Below are 15,863 nucleotides of genomic sequence, written 5' to 3'. Positions count from 1 at the left end.
TGGTACCTAAACATTTTTTCCGTCAACTAAATCTATACCTGAGTCTAACGTCGTTAAATTTAGGACATATGGATGAATAATATTGTGACACGTAATGTAAATGATATCATGGTGATGCCATAATCTAAAAAAAATTAAAATCACTAAAAAAATATTTTTAAAATTATTTCTTTTTTTTCTCTTTTTTTTTCCAGGTGATGTTTCTTTTTCCCTATTTCCCTTTTTTTCTTTCTTTTTTCGGGTGATGTTTCTTCTTCCCTATTTCCATTTTTCTTTCTTTTTTGTCCTAGTGATGTTTCTTCTCCACAATTTCCTTTTCTCTTCTTTTTCCTTGTGACCTTTCTTTTTCTCTGCTAAACATGTTTGCTTTCAATAGTTGATTCCAATTCCTCTCATTCATCTTCTACTACTATTGTTGCTTCTTTGTTTGATGTAGAAGGTACTAGGTTTGATTCTTGAGCATGGAGGAAGTAGGTTCAAATTTGGATTACAAAAGTCCAGATTACCCAATAAAGTTTCTGGGTAATTGAATTTTTCTATTTGTTTCCTGAAAAAATATGAGAAAGAACAAAAAAAAAAGATTTTTTTTCGTTTACATTACTTTCTTTTTAGCTTTTAGCTTATGGGTTTATTTTTATTTTACATTTTGAGTCTTGGGCTTTCTTTTTTGGATTTCCGCATTCAATTTTTTTTCTCTTTTTTCAATTTTTCTCTTTGTTTCTTGAGAAAATATGAGAAAGAAGGAAAAAAAATGATAATTGGATTAGGATTTGTAAACTATTAAGACATAATCCAAGTTCCCTACACATTTTTTTCAATAATGCTAACCCTAAATTAAGCTCTTTAGTAGCTTTTGTTATTGGCATATAAAAATATTGTGAAATAATTTTTACATTATTGAAATGTTTAGCCTTCTTCTCCTTCATTAATCTCTGGTATTCGCAGTGTCCGCCATTGTTAACTTTCAAAAACTTTTGATTTTCTAGTTCAAATAATGTTCCCACTTCATTCCAAAAACCATTCTCTACAAAAAAGAAGAAGAAGAAGAATTATATATAAACATATATAATTTAAAAAAAAACAGTTTATGGGCATAAAATATATATTGCACTCTGGGTTAAGCTTCGATGTTGCTCAGCATCAACATATAAACAGAAATTATTCATCAACGGAATAGTATTGTAAAAGCTCATGTCTTGCACGGGAAACTCATCATCCACCATTAAATTATAAAATAAACTAAAAAATTAAATAAAAAATTAAATCATGATTGAGGATATAACAAATATGAAGTTAAAATTTAAGAGGAGAGGGTTGGTTGATGGTGGCGGGAGAGGAAAACCAAAGGGATTTAAGAGATGTAGGGGTTGGTTGATGGTGGTGATTAGATGATGAGAAAGTGAGGAAAAAATTGGGAGGGGTTTGACAAAAGAAAGAAAGAAGAAAGATGAAGAAGGGTCAAAACAGGCCGAGAAAAAAGAAAAAGAAAGAAAAAGGAAAATAAAAATTAAAACAAAAAGAAAAATAAGTATAAGAGGACGTCACGTGGAGACGTGTGATTGGCCAACACTGTCATGTTAGCAAAAAATTAATGACATTAGACTTGGGTACCAATTTAGTTGACGGGAAAAAAAGATCGAGTATTAATCGGACAAAAAACCATAGGTACCAATTTAGGAGAAATGGACAAGTTCAAATACTAATTTTATATTTAACCCAATAATTTATTAACTTAATACAAAATTTAATCTACTGTTTGGTTTTCTCATTTTAGTATATACTTCACTTCATTATTATAATTTTATTATACTATTTAATTTAATTATAGATTCGATAATTTATGTATTCATATCATATTTACATATTTTATTGTATCATAATTACATTTGCAATATTTTTCTTTATATATTTTTTTCGATCGTATTTTAATTATTATTTGAGTAAATTATATTTAAGGTCATTAAATTATTAGTAAGTTTATGTTTTGGTCGCTCAATTTTAAAAGTTACAAAATGACCACTGAACTATTTGAATAATTGAGTGACCATTTTATAACTTTTTTAAGCTAAGTAACCAATACATAAACTTATTAATTGTCAGTGACCTTGGATGTAGTTTACCCTTATTATTCTTTGTTCCATCTAAATTTTGTAGCTAAGATACTAAAAAGCCCTTAAACTATTACACTTTATTTAAACAAGCTCTTATGCAATTTTGTAATTAAATAAACCCTAACTTATATTTTTACTCATGAAAGACCTTAATTTTAATATTAAAATAAAAATATTTTAAAATTTTAAACTAATTTGCATTTTATGTGAATGTGAATTTGATAGAATAACTTATTAAATAAAAATAAAATAATACTCTTTGAAAGTAAAACAAAAAATATTTCAAAATTTCTTGAAAGTACATGTATATATAAAACACTTAATCACGTATTCGAAAATTTTGATTACTCTTTTAAATTTTATGTTGATGTTAAAAATGTATAGAATTTCTATTGAATCAACAAGAAAATTTTGATTACTCTTAATCACGGTTGAGAGCTTTTTTCGCCGTATCTAGCCAAATGCACCATCTCATCTCTTCTCAGGTCACCTTTATTTCTTCTTTTTCTTTTTATTCTTCTTCTACTGTTAACTAGCCACGTCAATAGCTCGGATCATAAAGCATTTGTTTTAGATGCTTTGGACGTAGAATCTACCATGGTTTAGGGATAAAATGGTGCGATTGTTACTCTTGCAGTCGAGTTCGAACCAATGGTCATCGCATTTGGGAGGCTAGGTTGGTAATTGAAAAGGGTAGCTCATTGTGACATTTCCAAAAATAGTTGGGTTGCAATATTTGTTTCTGGTTTTGGGGACACAAGATTGGAAGCTGTGGTTTGGCGACACAACAATGGCAACAATGATGGCATAGATTGAAAGTTGTGGTTTGGATTTTGGCACGGTAAAATCTGGATGAGGAGAGATTGAAAGGTAGGGAAGGAGACAAAAGAGGTTGATGGTAGAATGAAACATATCACTATCTTTGAAAACAAAGATTGCTGGGATAAAGAGAAAGAAGTATAAATATATTTGGTTATTTATGCAAAATGTAAAAATATTGGGCTATTTATTTAAAAATAGAAAAGGAAGGATGAAAAAAATACTCACATAACTTCTATTTTCCGATAATGTCAATACTTAATTTTTTATTTTTCGAAAATTAGATGACGGAATTGAAATGAGAGTGATAACCATAACCATCCTGGTTATCCCATTCTCACTCTTCCTATTGAAATGGATCTAAAATTTTTCACTTCATTCCTTTTGTTCTCCATTGATTCATAGCTAGTTTACTCCCCCAATCAAACTCTTTTTTTCTCTTTTCTTTTCTTTTTTCCCTTTGATTTGGGTCTAATTTTCCTCTCAAATTCCTCATTTTCAGCCATGATTTCACTTAAACCTCGTTCGATTCTTCTCATATCAGCCATTTTCCGTGTGGGTTTAATCCTAGTTGGTGAATGGCAAGATACTCATATGGAAGTTCGATACACAGATGTGGATTACCTCGTCTTCTCCGATGCTGCTTCTTTAATGGCTTCCGGTCAATCTCCTTATAAAAGAACCACTTATCGTTATTCACCTTTACTTGCTTTCTTATTAATCCCCAATTCTTTTATTTCTCGTTGTTGGGGCAAATTTCTCTTCTCAGCTTCAGGTATTTTTATTATTATTAATTTTCAGTTTTAATTTTTACCCATTTTTTAGAAATAAGTTTCCGCTAAAACCCATGGTCTTGATCCTCATTTTGTTCCTCAATTTGCAGATTTGTTTGTTGGGTTGTTTATTCGTATCATATTGAAGCAACGCAAGGTGCCTGATGATCTATGCACGTATTCCATGTTGATTTGGCTTTTCAATCCATTTACCTTCACAATTGGAACTCGAGGAAACTGTGAACCTATTGTTTGTGCTATAATTTTGTGGATTATTATCTGTCTTATTAATGGTATATTTATTTTGCTTTTGATACTTTATGTATTAGTTTCCTATAAAATGCTTCTAAAAATTGGGTCCTGTCATCAATGGTGCTTTTGCATTATAGAAAAGATAACTCTTAGGTAAAAGACTTTACCTTTATTGGTTGCTTGTTAGTGTATTTGGGATAGCTATACTCAGGTTAGTCCGACTTCGAAAAAAGATGATATTTTTATTTGAATTATGTGTCTCTAATGGGTAAAGTACCACAAAACCCCCTGATGAGTATAATGCTCAAAGTATATACAAGGCAGGCTGGAGCCTAAGAAAGAAGAGAAGGTTGGACTACCAGAAGCCATAACCAGTAGCATTCTTTCAACTGGTAGGTTTGTATACTGCTAATTTAGCATGTTTGAATAGGCTATAATTCAATTCCAATCTAACTTATTACCTTTGTTCAATTGACAGGTAGCTTTCTGCAATTTAACATTTGTGTCTTGGAAAGGCAGAGCTGTAAGTCATCTCCCATCCTTTTTCTTCTTCCATGTTTGGGTTTCTTTTGTTTTTGGTACAATGTAAATGCATTTGTTCATTGAATTCGCTTATACAATATCTTCATAAGGGTGAGTTTTTAAACATTTACATCGATAAGTACCAGACTGGAATTACTGTTTTTATAAGTAACTACCGTCAGAGACTAGGTTAAATGTTGACATCAGGTGAAGCTAAAGCAGATGTCTGAAAATGCATAATATGTATAAAGTGGAATTCTTCTTTTACGAAGTGAGATTGAGTGGTTAAATCAGTCCGTATGTGTGCTTTTGTATCGAGTGGAATTCTTCTTTTACCATTGTTGATAAATGAGATAGTGGAAGGTGCTTTTGTATGTGTGCACTGTGCAGTTAGGTTCTGTCCACTTTGTACTTTATATCAGTAATGCTCCATAGTTTAGTTTACAGCCTTTATACCAGTTCCTTCTTGTGTTATCTTTAGCAATTGTAGATTAAGGTTACTTCAAATGTTTGCTTATACCATGACTATTATTACAGATCTTTGGAGTCCTAGATTTTGGTCGGGATGCTTGGGTACAGCGAGAGGACTGGATCTGCAATGGAATGATATTTTTTTTTGAATTATGTGTCTCTAAAATGCAATCCAGGGTATAGTACAGGGGGTTTTGTGGTACTTTTAACGACTCTAATGCAACCTACCCCGTAATTTCAATTGTGGGAAGAATTTACTGAGATAATATTTATATTGGACTGCCTGCTTGATTTCAATTGAGAAAGTTACGAGTTGGGGTATTGAAAGGGAAAGCTTTTATTTTGGTAGGTTTCGTATATGTTGTTTCTTTATAAGAAATGCAAGTACTATGTTTGATTGTTGATGATTCAGCACTATATTAAGACAACTTGCTTTATATCTGTTGGCTTTATTGATTTTCATCTTTGTTTTTACTAGGTAATGTAGTACAAGCTGCGTTTTGGTACGGTCTTATAGTTCACTTCAGAATTTATCCTATAATCTATGCGCTTCCCATCGTTATTTTTCTCGATCCACGCTTTTTTCGATCTGGAACGAAACCATTGCTTAGTGATTGGACTTCCGATCCAGGGAAAGCTCGTGAAATCAATTCAGAATTGATTGATAAATGCGTTGTATGTGATGTATGGAAAAGCACATTCACGAGGTCAAGGATTTTGTTTGGTCTCATTTCCGGGACTGTTTTCCTCTTATGTACTGGTTTCTTCTTCCATTTATACGGATGGGAATTTCTACATGAGGCATTGCTCTACCATCTTACTCGCACGGATGCAAGACATAATTTTTCCATCTATTTCTACCATATCTATCTTAACTATGAACGTGAGCTTTCGGTTCTTGAAAAGCTCGTCTCCTTTTTGCCTCAGTTTATAGTGCAGCTAGTCCTCATTTTATGTTTCGCAAAGGATCTTGTATTCTGCTTCTTTGTACAGACAGTGGCATTTGTAGCATTCAATAAGGTACAGTACGCGAATTTAACTTCCCTAGCTTCATTGTATTGACATTGTCGTTTCATTGTCGATTTGAATCTGCATTTGTATATTTATTCTTGATTTACTTCTTGAACAGGTAATCACGGCACAGTACTTCGTCTGGTTCTTTTGTGTCTTGCCTCTTATTTTGCCATGGAGCAATATGAAGCTTAAATGGAAAGGCCTATGTTGCATTCTTTTGTGGATGGGAGCTCAAACCCATTGGTTATTATGGGGTTACCTGCTTGAGTTTAAAGGCAAAAACGTCTTTCTACAGCTCTGGATGGCGAGTTTATTGTTCCTGGCTGCTAATACTTTCATATTGATCGTGCTTATTCGGCACCATAACTACGGTCCTGTATTTAGACAACATACAGACTTGAAGACAACAAAGACAACATGAAAAAAGTGTGAGTGACTGGAGAGCTTAGATTTCATAACTTTCTTGTAGCATAGCTTGTAAAAACCATCACTGGAGCATCAAATTGAACCATCACTGTAGTATCAAATTGAACATATCCCAATTCCATTTTTTGCATATTTTTGGTGTTTTGAAGGGTTTTCATGAACTATTTTCCTTACAGAAATTGTTGATCAAGTTCTTCCTTAAATTAGTAATACATTTGCTTACTAATAACACTATGCTAAATTTTGTATTATACTTTTATTTCAAGGAATACATACAATTATGCAAATTTTGGATGAAATGGTGAAATGCTGGTTGAGCCAATTGAAATGAATCAGATTTGCTGGGTTAAGAACTTGTTGGTTTGGATAGAAAGTTAAATTGAATTTGATTTTGATGTTTTAAAGTTTCGATTTTTTTAATCTTGCAGATAGAGAACACAATATCACATTATTCGAAGACATCTACCAAATACAGGAATATTGACTGTAATAATAAGATTCATCAAATTCAAATCGACCAGTCTAATTCACTGTGTACAAAACTGCCCAATTCAATTAATTTGCTTTTAATCTTGGCCGGAGCTAACCGAAGTAACACCGGCGACCCAAACTAATACAATCAAGGCGATGCAAAGTCTCAGCATCAGGATCCCTTTCAATAACAACATCAGAAACAGTGACCTGCAAATCACCTCTATAGCTACTAACCCTCCCACGAACTCTAGCTACTTTCCCAAACTGGATATCATCGGCGAAGCATTTAGCCAAATCAGAAATAACTCGAAGCGTAGCGGGTTGACGGGAAGCGAAGAAAGGGGAAGTGAGGTGGTTAAGCCAGAGAATGCAAGTAATAGAATGGGTGCCGTCGTCGAGGGTGAATCTAAGGAATTTGTTCGGTTTATAGTCACGGGAAGTGACTACACCAAGGATTTCAACGCGTGAGATTCGTTTGCCGTTGAGGTAGAAAATGGAGGGGTTATTGGGCCAAGGAGTGATGGAGTGGAGGCTGAAACCTAGGAGCTTTACATGGATGTGCAGCAGTGATAGTGGTTGTTGATCCATAGCAAGAAAAAATAAAAGGGATTTTTGTGGATTGTGGAATATGCTTTCAGCAGGGTTTAAATACAGGGTTAAAAAGTTGGGACTGAGGTTACGTTTGTAAATTAACTTTTTTTAAATTTTATTACTTTTATTATTAAAATTAATATAATTAACAGAATGATCAAATAATAATATATAATTTATAAAATTAAATGATCGAATTTTATGAACTTTATACTTTTTCGAGCTTTTGAATTTTTAAATTCTTAATCTTAAATTTAAATACAATAGAAGATTATAATTATAATTTAATTTAAAATAATTTGGATAAAATATTAACCCTTTGTCATTAAAAAGTGACATATAGATTGTTTTAAATTAAATTGGTCTTGATAATAATTTATTTTCTTGAAATGAAGTAGGATAATAAATTAATATCAATCTAATAAAATAATAATTAGATGTTTAGAATTATATTAATCGATTGAATTGATAGAAAAATTAATTATGATATTAATATAAAATTAAAAATTAAAATAGATTGAATATGTTAAATCAGTTAGATTAAAAATTAATCCAATTTTTTATTTTAATAATTATTCAATTAAATTGAATAAATCAATCACACTGAAATTCAATAATCTGACCGATTCGACAATCGGCTCAATTTTGAAACAGAAGCTACTTGGTGTTGGGGATAGCAAGATCCCAGTCGGAGCCAAGTTATCCAAACAAACAAACACCACCTAAAGTAACAAATTTTAGTTTAGGGTATGAATGTCAAACATATAACATCTTCCGGCGTCGTTTATCCCATTGTGTCCCCCCCCCCCCCCATCTTTCTCACTCTCCTCACGCTCTTCAGCTCCCATTTATTTCAATTGGGATTTTGTTAAATTCAATGGAAAATATGAACATGGCATTAGTTTCATCGTCTTCTTCACCTCCAAAGTTTAATCTTTTACCGTACAATAACACTCTGAAAACCCCTACCAAAATCTTCACTTTTCCATCTTCCAAGATTACCCCTCGCCGTTCCCGAATCTCCAGCTCCACCCACTCTACTCCTCCACGAAGTCTTCCCCAAATTGGTATTTTTCTATTTTTCCCTCTTTTTTTGTTTTTTTTCTTATGGTAAAAATTTGATCCTTTTTTGGGGTTAATGCAGTTTTCAGAAAATCTATAGACGAAAGGTTTGCGAGCATTTCTTCTTCAAGTAATCAACAAACTTCATCAGTTGGAGTTAACCCTTATCCAACTGTGCCACCGCCGTCCTCTCAAATGTAAATTTTTGTTAATTTCTGCTTTTGAAAATGGAAAAAAAAATGTACTTTTCATTTTGGAATTAAAAAAGTAGTAGTCTTTATGAGGATTGTTTGTTTCATTTTAGTCATTTATCCATTTTTAATCATTTTCATGGATAATGGAATGCTATATTGTTTTTCTCGTATATGAAACTACCTTATTTGAATTTATATCAAACTTTAACAATCAAACTAATTTTTATTGAAATAATGATAATTTATTTACTTGTACTTGAAAGCTAAGAGAAAGTAATGATAAGTCAAATATATTTGCGGGAGTGTTTATGTTTTGTGAACATAATGTTTGTATTTCACAGAGGGTCGCCGCTTTTCTGGATTGGAGTAGGTGTTGGGCTCTCAGCACTCTTTACATGGGTGAGCATAATACCTTTTTTTTCCCTTTTCCTAGTGGTTCTTTTAATGTTATTTTATTAATAATGGAAATGTGTGTGTGTGCTCGCGCTTTTCTTTTGTATATATCATAATGAAGTTAATTGAAATGACAGGTAGCTTCAAGCTTAAAGGTGAGGGTTTTTTCTCATATGAGGTATGGTTGTATCGTTTTGCCTATAAGTTGTATAATCAAGTCTTATGTTATAGTTTTGGAAGTATAATTGCGTATGAAGCAATGAAAATTGGCATGGTGGTTGTTGTCGAAAACAAAGTTGTTTTTAAATTATGGATTCAAGATGTAGAATACAATCCAGTAAGTAAAGAGCTAGTTGTATAAGTTGTGACTTAACTTTTGTGTTATGGCTCGACTCTAAGAGCCCTTTAATGGCGTGATACATAAATTTTGTGGTATAGTAAGTTTCTTGGCTGTCATAAATATAATGAGAGCCTATCACGGTTTGCTACATATCTCTTTCATGGCCTTCGAGTTGTTACTAAGTCGTGCCTTGATATCTCTTTATGTGCTTAAGATGATGAAAATGGCTTAAACTTTGGCACTCAATGAGGCAGGTTGTTGAATAGCTCTTTTATTCATTGATTTATGATATCTAACTTTCGGTTATTCAGAAATATGCAATGCAGCAAGCTTTCAAAACTATGATGGGCCAAATGAATACACAAAATAACCAATTTGCCAATGCTGCTTTTCCTTCGGGATCCCCGTTTCCTTTTCCAACACCTCCGTCACCAGGACCTGTCACATCCCCTTCTCCATCTTCTTCTCAAAAAAATAGCGTTACTGTTGATGTACCTGCAACAAAAGTTGAAGCAGCCCCAGTGACTGATCCATCAACCAAAGGAAAAAGTGAAACAGAAAAAGCAGAACCAAAGAAATATGGTAAAATAGAACTTTTATTGTTGCTACGTGATATTGTATGATGTGCAACTCTTCCCTTTTTGCGCTAAAATGGAACATTATATGGTCCATTCATGTACATGAAACAATTATAAAACTAACAAAACTGAGGTCTAGTATCAACGAAATTTTCTACTTCAAATAAACCACCCAATTCATTCTAATTGCTAATGTTTTTCTTGAGATTGTTTGGAGACTGATTCAAAGTTCTATTTGCAGCTTTTGTAGATGTTTCTCCAGAAGAAACTGTGCAGAAGAGTGCGTTTGAAGATGTGGCTGAGACAAGTTCATCAAACAATGCTCAAATTCCCAAGGATGTAAGTTTTTTATTAAGCTCTTGCTATGAGACTGTCCTAGTTTTGATTAATTTCTTTAATTTCAAAGCATCTATTGTGGAAAATTAAAATTTTGAATGATGTCTGAAGGTCTCTGATAATGGAACTGCATCAAAGCAGGATGCCAGTGCTTTTGGTGGTTATCAGTCAACTGGTATGTAAAGAGCCAATTGTAACTCTGATCAAATGATAATTTGAAACGAAAGTGTGATGCATTTTGGTTTGTAGTCGTTGTAATAACTGTCTATAGGGAAGGATGAAAAACAGGGAGATTTATGGGTTAATCACAACATTTTTATCTCTTGTTGTTTTCCCATTTTCTAAAAGGGTTAAATCACTTTTTGGGTCTTAAACTTGGCAACTATTTTCATTTTGGGGTGTGGACTTGTTTTTTTGTCCAAATTAGGCCCTAAACTTGGCAATTGTTTTCACATTGGGGCCTGAACTCTTTTTGCCCAAGTTAGACCTTGAACTTGGCAATTATTTTCACATTGGGGCTTGAACTTTTATTTGTCCAAGTTAGTCCTTGATGTTTCCTTGAAAACCCTAAAGTTCAAGTTCCAATGTGAGAACAATTGTCAAGTTCAGGCCCCAATTTTGAAACAATTGCCATGTTCAAGGACTAAATTGGACAAAAAAAGTTTAAGCCCCAATGTGGGAACAATTGCAGAGTTTAGGGCCTTCCTTGGACTCAAAAAAAAAAGCTCAGGTCCCAATATGAGAATAGTTGCCAAGTTCGGGCCCCAAACAGTTATTTAACCATTTCTAAAAATTTTACTAGGACTATGGAGGTAATAAGTAATAACATAATGACTTGAGCATAAAGGGAAAAATGTGTTTTCTCAACATGTTACAGATCAATAAATTTTATAACAATGGGGGATAAAATCAATTGAGTTATGCTATGTATGATAAAATAAAAGAAACATTAATAGGAGGCACCGAGCAGTGTAGGATTTAAGTAACTGCTTAAAGCTACTTGATTGCGTTATGCATATAATTTAATAATGCATGTGCATATTTTGGGAGTGCTTTCTAGTTTCTTTGTACTCTCTCCGTAATATTTAATAAAGCATTTTGTTACATTTGCAGGAAAAGCAGGTCCGGGTTTATCTGTGGATGCTTTAGAGAAAATGTTGGAAGATCCAACGGTGCAGAAGATGGTTTATCCGTAATATAAGCGCTCTTTTCCTCGACAATTTTTTTTTATTGCAACCTGTGCTATTTATTACTCTTAAGGAAATATAATCATTTATTTATTCATATACAGATATTTGCCCGAAGAAATGAGGAACCCTGAGACATTTAAATGTAAGTCCATGCTAATGGATTTGGTGCTTGTATGCTTATTATATTAAGGGATAGATTTTTAGTATGTACGTATCAATTGTCTTTCTGTTACGCATATCTTTTGCAGGGATGCTACAAAATCCTCAGTACCGTCAACAACTGCAAGACATGCTGTAAGCTTTGTTCCGACTTCTGCATTTGATTATTTTTTATCAGCTTGTCTTTCTCTTGATTTAGAGTTACAAGAATTGCCTCCAAAAGAATCCGTTCACATGCATATATGCATGTCTGATTTTTTTTTTTTTTTAAATTAGAAATAATATGGGTGGAAGTTCCGAATGGGACAATAGGATGATGGATTCCTTGAAAAACTTTGATCTCAACAGTCCTGAGGTGAAGCAGCAATTCGGTAAGTGAACCATTTACTGTTCAAATGCTCGAGATAATGTATTAAGTGCTCGGCATATGATTTTACTTTTTCTATTCTTTATATGTGAGATATATATAGTTATTAGAGGTAAAAGTACCATAGAGACCCATATTAGGAGTTAGGTTGTATTTTGCTCTTGCCCAAAAACTGGGCAAATTAGTTCTTTTACGTTAATTCAAAAAGCAAATTGGTTTTTTCTGTTAAAAGTTCCATCCATTTGTACTGTTAAAAATTGTGATACGTGACGGGTTATGTGTACCTCATGCTGACGTGCAATGACCAGTTTTTTGAACATTACAAATGGATGAAATTTTTAATAGAAGGACGAGTTTTTTCTTTGATCTAACCTACAGAGATTAATTTGCCCATTTTTTGAATAGAGGGGACAAAATATAATCTGACTCTTAATACAGGGGCCTCCATGGTAGTTTCACGGTTATTAGATGCTCAAATTCTCTCATGCTCGAATATGATCTATTTCTTGAATAGAAGTTTTAATCTCTTCCTTTCCAATTTGCAGACCAGATTGGCCTTACACCTGAAGAAGTAATATCCAAAATCATGGCCAATCCTGAAGTTGCTATGGCATTTCAAAATCCTAGAGTTCAAGCAGCTATCATGGATGTATGTTATCTGGTTTATTATTGATGAATTGTTAATAATCTTGGTCGATGGCATTTCGTTAGAATTAACGTCTTTTCCATTTGGTGCTTTTATAGTGTTCACAAAACCCACTGAGCATTGCAAAATACCAAAATGACAAGGAGGTAATCTAGGCCTTTTTAGTCGCATTTTATGTTGTCCATGTTTATAAGAAGTTCCAATTAATTTGAGCATTGCAAAAATTCCATATTATTATTTAGTTTTTGCTGCCATTTTCTGGTTCTTGATTGTATCTCTCGATATAATTCGTTTTATAAGATATGTTTACGTATTTCAGGTTATGGATGTATTCAACAAAATATCGGAACTCTTCCCTGGAGTGACAGGGCCACCTTGATTTCGGTTGTTCATCGAAGTTACTATTTCCGGAGCATAATGTGCACATTATATTTCAGATGGTCGAGGTGATCAGATCCTAGGGTATAGGAGGAGTCCAAGGCCGAACGTAGATCGTATTTTAGTTTTAGAAGGAACAAATATCGAATGGGGTTGTTCTGATTATTCACCCTTTACTGTAATTTATCAGTTTTGATTACCTGTAGTTGTAGTTGAATGTTTACATTCACAACTGGGCTTATACAGAAAAAGAACTGTACATGTTGCCCTTCATAAATAAAGTTAGTTTCTACATATAGCTAGCACATTGCCTCATAGGATATTATCATTTAAAGATAATTGCATCCTCACGAACATGAAATAAGCTTAAATTATAAAAAACACTAAAATGCTTTCAAAAGTTTAAAATTTGAATATAATCTTTTACTTTAATTCTGTAATTTTTAAGCCTTAAAATTTTAGTAATTAATTAAGTTAAGCTCAGTTATTTTTAAAATTTTATGTTCGTTATTTTTCACATTATGTTCAGTAAAAATACAATTAATGATTATTTTTATAATTGTACGGATAGTACAGGATTAGTAATCGAATTTAACTAAGCAGATTTAGATATTACCATTTGGGTTAAAATTAAGGTTTCAAAATTTGAAAAAGTACATATATTAAAATTTACTAACTCTGGAGGTATAATGATTAAAATTGATCAAATTAAAGAAGAGGGACTAATAACAGAATTTAACCTAAACTTGATCATAGTTCTGACAAAATTTCATTGAGAGCCAAAACAATCTTATCGTAACACTGCAAAACTTTAGATTCATCTTCATCCCTTGCTGCATAATCCAACTGCAAAATTTTAAAAAAACCTATCAAAATCAAAATCAAAAGGATTAAAATAGGAAAAAAAGAAGATTTACAATGGGAAAAAACACAATTTTACCTTACTAACACTATTAAAAAGATTAAAATACAATTTCCTAAGATTTTGCCTTTGATTTCCAGGTTTCGCTTGAATAATAGTATAAATATCTTGTTTCAACAATGACGAACTCTTCCTTAATTCCTTTTGAGCTTCACGCCATGCTTTTAATTCAATCAAATCCTTCACTTGTAATAAACCCTTTGCATGATTTTGAATCCCATTTTTTGCTTCTTCAATTGTTTGGTCTGGTGCCACCATTCTTAAGTCAAGTCCACAAGCAATATTATTTAAAGAAGAAGAAAAAGAAGCAGCCATTGTTGTTATGACCAAGATTCCAACCCTTCTGTTCTTGTAGACAAGCTTTTTTTCAGACATTTCATTGCTGTGTTTCATCATCAGGGTGGGTTTTCCATGGCTGGTGAGTAAGGTTTGTGAAGTGTATGGAACTAGAACTGGTCTTAATGCTATCATTTCTTCAAACTATACCTGCAAATATATACATAAATGTACATACATATATATATGTATATATATTTGCAGATGAGAGCTTTAAGTTATGGATTTGTAAAGGCAAAAATGGGGAAAAGTGAAATAGGAAGAAGCAATAGTTGTAGGGAAGACGGTGGAGGTGACTCTCTTATCCTTTCATGCTTTTGTTTTTGGGTAAATTGCATTTGAGGTCATTAAATTATTAGTAAAATTATATTTTGATTACTTAATTTTAAAAGTTATAAGATGATCACTGTATAATCATTTAAAAATTTTTAAAAGTCTAGTTATTTAAATAAAACTCTCGAATAGTTTATTGAATATTTTGTAATTTTTGTTAAATTGAGTGAGCAGAATTTAAACTTATTAATAATTTAATTTAATGACCGTGGATGTAGTTAACTATTTTATTTTTAGAAGTGTAACGCGATATGAATTAATTTCAACTAATATCCTTAAATAATATTATCCAGACTTCAAAAGTATTTATATAATATTAATTGGATCATATCATTTCAATAACTTTATCATTAATTCGAACTCAAATTTAGGTTGGAGTATATTTAAATCACATGAGTTAAAGTTAAAACAAATTATGTAAATTTGCTTAATTTTGATGCCATGGAAAAGAAATAGATGATAGAAGAACCTAAACGAGGAATTAGCTAATACAAGGACCCTAATAGATATATAGCATTCGTACTTTAAAAATTCAATTAAACTTTTTTTTTGAAATTTAAAATCTGAATAATAGTTTAGAGGCATTTGGTTTAATAATTATGTTCTGGTTAAATTGAGACAAATAATTGATTTTAATATTTTAAAAATAATAATAAAAATAATAATAGTTGTAGGGAGGGATAGTTTTAAACACTTTTGTAATTATTTATATAATTAATATTTTAATAATTTAATCGTTATATTTTATGGTCTATTCAGTATAAATGATGCATGTCAAATTTAATGTAAATTTTAAATTTCTAACCATTTAATTTTATGTAAAAAATTTCAATAGTTAAATATATAATAATATATGAAGTATTTAATTCAATATTCATATAATAGAGATATCGAATTGGTTTAAAAATTTACATGACAATCATATAAATAATTATAAAATTATTTTAATTTTTACACCTATAAATAAATCTCCCCATATTTTTATAATTAAATTTAAATAATTTTTTACAAATAAATTAATTTGAATTCATTTACTTAAACTTAATTCGGATTAAGTGAGGTGAGATTTATCGAGCGGAACCGATTTTCAATCTGATTCGTCTAATTGCGTCCGTATAGTACAGTAGATACACCTGCACGTAGCATATCACCCAAATCCACCCCCCCAAAAAAAAC

General features: G+C 31.9%; 4 protein-coding genes across 5 annotated transcripts; 2 read left to right on the top strand and 2 right to left on the bottom strand.

Moving 5' to 3' along the window:
• The first annotated feature begins 3,138 nt into the window (after positions 1-3,138).
• Positions 3,139-6,687, top strand: LOC108456876 (GPI mannosyltransferase 1). 2 transcript variants are annotated; one of them, XM_017755610.2, is made up of 4 exons: positions 3,139-3,705; positions 3,814-3,996; positions 5,427-5,968; positions 6,078-6,687. In XM_017755610.2, the coding sequence occupies exons 1-4, from the start codon at positions 3,435-3,437 to the stop codon at positions 6,381-6,383; spliced, it is 1,302 nt and encodes a 433-aa protein (XP_017611099.1). In that variant the 5' UTR covers positions 3,139-3,434; the 3' UTR covers positions 6,384-6,687. The 2 variants fall into 2 exon arrangements, 1 of the variants encoding a protein (XP_017611099.1); XR_008285687.1 differs by lacking the exons at positions 3,139-3,705; positions 6,078-6,687 and adding exons at positions 4,438-4,478; positions 5,015-5,293 and having other exon boundaries at positions 3,854-4,351; positions 5,427-5,549.
• A 130-nt stretch (positions 6,688-6,817) lies between these two features.
• Positions 6,818-7,489, bottom strand: LOC108456885 (CST complex subunit STN1). The gene has a single exon (XM_017755622.2). The coding sequence runs from the start codon at positions 7,448-7,450 to the stop codon at positions 6,971-6,973; it is 480 nt and encodes a 159-aa protein (XP_017611111.1). The 5' UTR covers positions 7,451-7,489; the 3' UTR covers positions 6,818-6,970.
• A 713-nt stretch (positions 7,490-8,202) lies between these two features.
• On the top strand, positions 8,203-13,390 carry LOC108459442 (protein TIC 40, chloroplastic). Its single transcript, XM_017758811.2, has 14 exons — positions 8,203-8,520; positions 8,598-8,712; positions 9,051-9,108; positions 9,240-9,257; positions 9,754-10,024; positions 10,262-10,359; positions 10,468-10,531; positions 11,470-11,548; positions 11,648-11,688; positions 11,795-11,840; positions 11,982-12,076; positions 12,618-12,721; positions 12,817-12,864; positions 13,038-13,390. The coding sequence occupies exons 1-14, from the start codon at positions 8,331-8,333 to the stop codon at positions 13,095-13,097; spliced, it is 1,287 nt and encodes a 428-aa protein (XP_017614300.2). The 5' UTR covers positions 8,203-8,330; the 3' UTR covers positions 13,098-13,390.
• Positions 13,391-13,775: 385 nt separating this feature from the next.
• LOC108459452 (psbQ-like protein 3, chloroplastic) lies at positions 13,776-14,629 on the bottom strand. Its single transcript, XM_017758824.2, has 2 exons — positions 14,037-14,629; positions 13,776-13,942 (listed from the first exon to the last, which is right to left on the bottom strand). Exons 1-2 carry the CDS (start codon positions 14,487-14,489, stop codon positions 13,847-13,849), a joined length of 549 nt encoding a protein of 182 aa, XP_017614313.1. The 5' UTR covers positions 14,490-14,629; the 3' UTR covers positions 13,776-13,846.
• Between the last annotated feature and the right edge of the window lie 1,234 nt (positions 14,630-15,863).

Source organism: Gossypium arboreum, chromosome 7 (genome assembly GCF_025698485.1).
Source record: "Gossypium arboreum isolate Shixiya-1 chromosome 7, ASM2569848v2, whole genome shotgun sequence".
In the NCBI taxonomy this organism is placed as follows: Eukaryota; Viridiplantae; Streptophyta; class Magnoliopsida; order Malvales; family Malvaceae; genus Gossypium; species Gossypium arboreum.
This window is presented reverse-complemented; position numbering and strand designations above follow the sequence as displayed.

What these genes read in the sequence shown, in the direction of transcription:
- LOC108456876 (XM_017755610.2), top strand. Translation starts at nt 3,435, where the DNA reads ATGATTTCACTTAAACCTCGTTCGATTCTTCTCATATCAGCCATTTTC. An exon ending in ATTTCTCTTCTCAGCTTCAG is followed by an intron (nt 3,706 to 3,813) that starts GTATTTTTATTA and finishes CTCAATTTGCAG; the next exon opens with ATTTGTTTGTTGGGTTGTTT. An exon ending in TATTATCTGTCTTATTAATG is followed by an intron (nt 3,997 to 5,426) that starts GTATATTTATTT and finishes TGTTTTTACTAG; the next exon opens with GTAATGTAGTACAAGCTGCG.
- LOC108456885 (XM_017755622.2), bottom strand. Translation starts at nt 7,450, where the DNA reads ATGGATCAACAACCACTATCACTGCTGCACATCCATGTAAAGCTCCTA.
- LOC108459442 (XM_017758811.2), top strand. Translation starts at nt 8,331, where the DNA reads ATGGAAAATATGAACATGGCATTAGTTTCATCGTCTTCTTCACCTCCA. An exon ending in AGCAGAACCAAAGAAATATG is followed by an intron (nt 10,025 to 10,261) that starts GTAAAATAGAAC and finishes TTCTATTTGCAG; the next exon opens with CTTTTGTAGATGTTTCTCCA. An exon ending in CAACAACTGCAAGACATGCT is followed by an intron (nt 11,841 to 11,981) that starts GTAAGCTTTGTT and finishes TTTTTAAATTAG; the next exon opens with AAATAATATGGGTGGAAGTT.
- LOC108459452 (XM_017758824.2), bottom strand. Translation starts at nt 14,489, where the DNA reads ATGATAGCATTAAGACCAGTTCTAGTTCCATACACTTCACAAACCTTA. An exon ending in TTTTTAATAGTGTTAGTAAG is followed by an intron (nt 13,943 to 14,036) that starts GTAAAATTGTGT and finishes AAAATTTTGCAG; the next exon opens with TTGGATTATGCAGCAAGGGA.